This window comes from Vittaforma corneae (genome assembly GCF_000231115.1).
Source record: "Vittaforma corneae ATCC 50505 unplaced genomic scaffold supercont1.54, whole genome shotgun sequence".
NCBI lineage: Eukaryota > Fungi > Microsporidia > Nosematidae > Vittaforma > Vittaforma corneae.
Window position 1 is genome coordinate 1 of NW_006889887.1, and position 2,266 is coordinate 2,266.

The 2,266-nt window shown below is 39.3% G+C and overlaps 3 protein-coding genes across 3 annotated transcripts; all 3 read right to left on the reverse strand.

Moving 5' to 3' along the window:
- Positions 1-220: 220 nt before the first annotated feature.
- VICG_02125 (uncharacterized protein) lies at positions 221-727 on the reverse strand (the record flags this gene model as incomplete). The annotated part of the gene is made up of 1 exon (XM_007605508.1): positions 221-727. One exon carries the CDS (start codon positions 725-727, stop codon positions 221-223), a length of 507 nt encoding a protein of 168 aa, XP_007605570.1.
- Positions 728-996: 269 nt separating this feature from the next.
- Positions 997-1,374, reverse strand: VICG_02126 (uncharacterized protein; the record flags this gene model as incomplete). The annotated part of the gene is made up of 1 exon (XM_007605509.1): positions 997-1,374. The coding sequence occupies one exon, from the start codon at positions 1,372-1,374 to the stop codon at positions 997-999; it is 378 nt and encodes a 125-aa protein (XP_007605571.1).
- Positions 1,375-1,809: 435 nt separating this feature from the next.
- On the reverse strand, positions 1,810-2,013 carry VICG_02127 (uncharacterized protein; the record flags this gene model as incomplete). The annotated part of the gene is made up of 1 exon (XM_007605510.1): positions 1,810-2,013. One exon carries the CDS (start codon positions 2,011-2,013, stop codon positions 1,810-1,812), a length of 204 nt encoding a protein of 67 aa, XP_007605572.1.
- Between the last annotated feature and the right edge of the window lie 253 nt (positions 2,014-2,266).

Sequence of the window (2,266 nt, forward strand, 5' to 3'; positions counted from 1 at the left end):
AAGCTATCAGGCTGTATGGAAATTAAATAACACTGCTAACTATGTAATTTATTTCATTGTCTGTGCAAAGATAAACCACAGTTCTGCAGATGTCCTGGCTCTAGAAGGGACAGCCATCTAGCGCAGGTGTCATTTCTACGCTCCCGTTGACCATGTAGTTGTTCTGCCTCATCCTGTGGAAGTTAGAGGGATGGTTGAACAGTAATGAGAATGACAGACACTAGTATATGAATGCTTTGTTATTCTTAGTTATTTCTAAAATACCCTGAGATAGATCGGCACACGACTCTGCATATGAGCATGCAAACCTGTCTGCATTAAACTCGCAGATATTTGCAATGAGATTACCCGCCAGGGTAGCGATGAGGAAAAATAATGAGATCTGAGCGCATGCTGTCACAAAATGCTTTAGTGCAGACTTGTTCTCATCCTTATTAATATTCTTCACCAGAAAGCACATTGCTAGGGATGCAATAATGTAGGGTGCAACGAAGATGGATAAAAGATCAAAGTGTCTTGCATGTTCTATCTCATGCAACAGCAAAGCCTTGACTGCTTCAAAGCTGTTGTTCTGGATAGTGCCCTTGCCGATTATAATGCTCATTATAGATTTAAATGGAACAGCATTGCTAGCCGCATTGTCAGAAAGCATACCATCTACAACAAACACTCTTGAAATGTCAACATCGAACTCGGCAAAAAAGTCTTTGTATTGAGAAATATCCATTCTGTTCCTTTGGAAGTATTCAGTAATGGGAGTACCCCCCCCAGAAGATAGGGTGTGAAATATGCTCGCAAGAGAGCCACTGCTGCGACGAGACAGTTGCCAAAAATTATAAGACGAGTTGTTGATACCTTTGAGGTAATGAAGGAAACAAGCTTGACAATGCCGTATGAAATTATAACACCGATAATACCGCTACCTATAATGAAAAATAACTCGGTTGTTACAGCATATGTTACTAACAACAATAAACCCAATACTTCCCAGAAAACTCATCTTCTTTTCGAACATGTATACGAAACTTCATAGTGGTCAGGTATGTACTCAGATACCACATCCAGGATTCCAAGGGAAAATAACACTATCGGTTGTACTAAAATAGTGCCATACCCAATAGCAATGTACACGATCATTTGCAACCAATAGTCCACATTTACAAAGCAGAAGGTGGTGGGCGTGGCTGTGTTTACTACTATCTTGGTATTCTCTGGGTAGAACCACCATAACCCAATGCAGTAATATGCAAATGCTGCCACAAGAATAATCTCTCCAGAGCTGTGTATTTTGAAGACTCGCTGGCCACTACTTTCTTGATCACAGCATATGAAGTACTGAGAATGTGCCTGAGTCTTCCAATGGAACTTGCTCATTTGGCTCGTTTGAATCTTCCAACAATGCCTGCTTGTTCGTTAGCCGCATTGTGCGTACCAAGCTTGGCATCAGCTAAGCTATCTATAATGACTGAATCAGACATTTTGTGATGTAGAAAATCAGAGAGAACTTATCAAAAAATTTGATAAAAATTTTTACAAGAACGGTCGTGCCATTGCCTTCTCAACTTTCCTTCCTTGTCATTGATGTACAGCTGTGCTCTTACTTCATCATCACATTCTTGAGATCACTTACAGGTAAAAATACCCAACGAGAATTTGTGACGCTGCCTACACTTATAATTTATATTGTTTCGGTTTAGTTCTATTCAAAATGAAAGAACCAGCATACTTCAATAAAAATCGCCCATTAATTTACTATTTAATTCCTGTATGACTCCTTAAAAATAACCAAGATGCTTTGGAAATATCTGATCAATGCTTTCCTTCATTTTTTTGTCCAATATAAACAATTACTTCACCACGAACAAATCTAGGCACACTGTTTAGCTCTAGCAAAACATTGTGGTGTTCGTCAAAGCCTATGAGCTTGCCCTCTAAGCACTCTCCTGTTCTAATGCCAGCCAATACGTTTTCATTTATGTACTTCTTTAGTATATCTATGGGATCTGTGGTCATCTAAGGGCTGTCATTCATTCCTGGAAAATACAAGGATGAGCTGAGGACAGTGGTTGTGGCCTAATGGCTAAAAATCAAGTTGGTGGAAATGCCCATTGCAAATTGCCTAGCCAATTCGTTACTCTTAGCTCAAATGCACTTTGTAAAAATTTTTACAAAAATTTTATCCCTAGTCATGCGAGCATTGTATGCAGAAAGAAGCTTGGATGTTCCTAAGGATTGCAATGTTTCCTACTCTAACGGCAAATTCTAC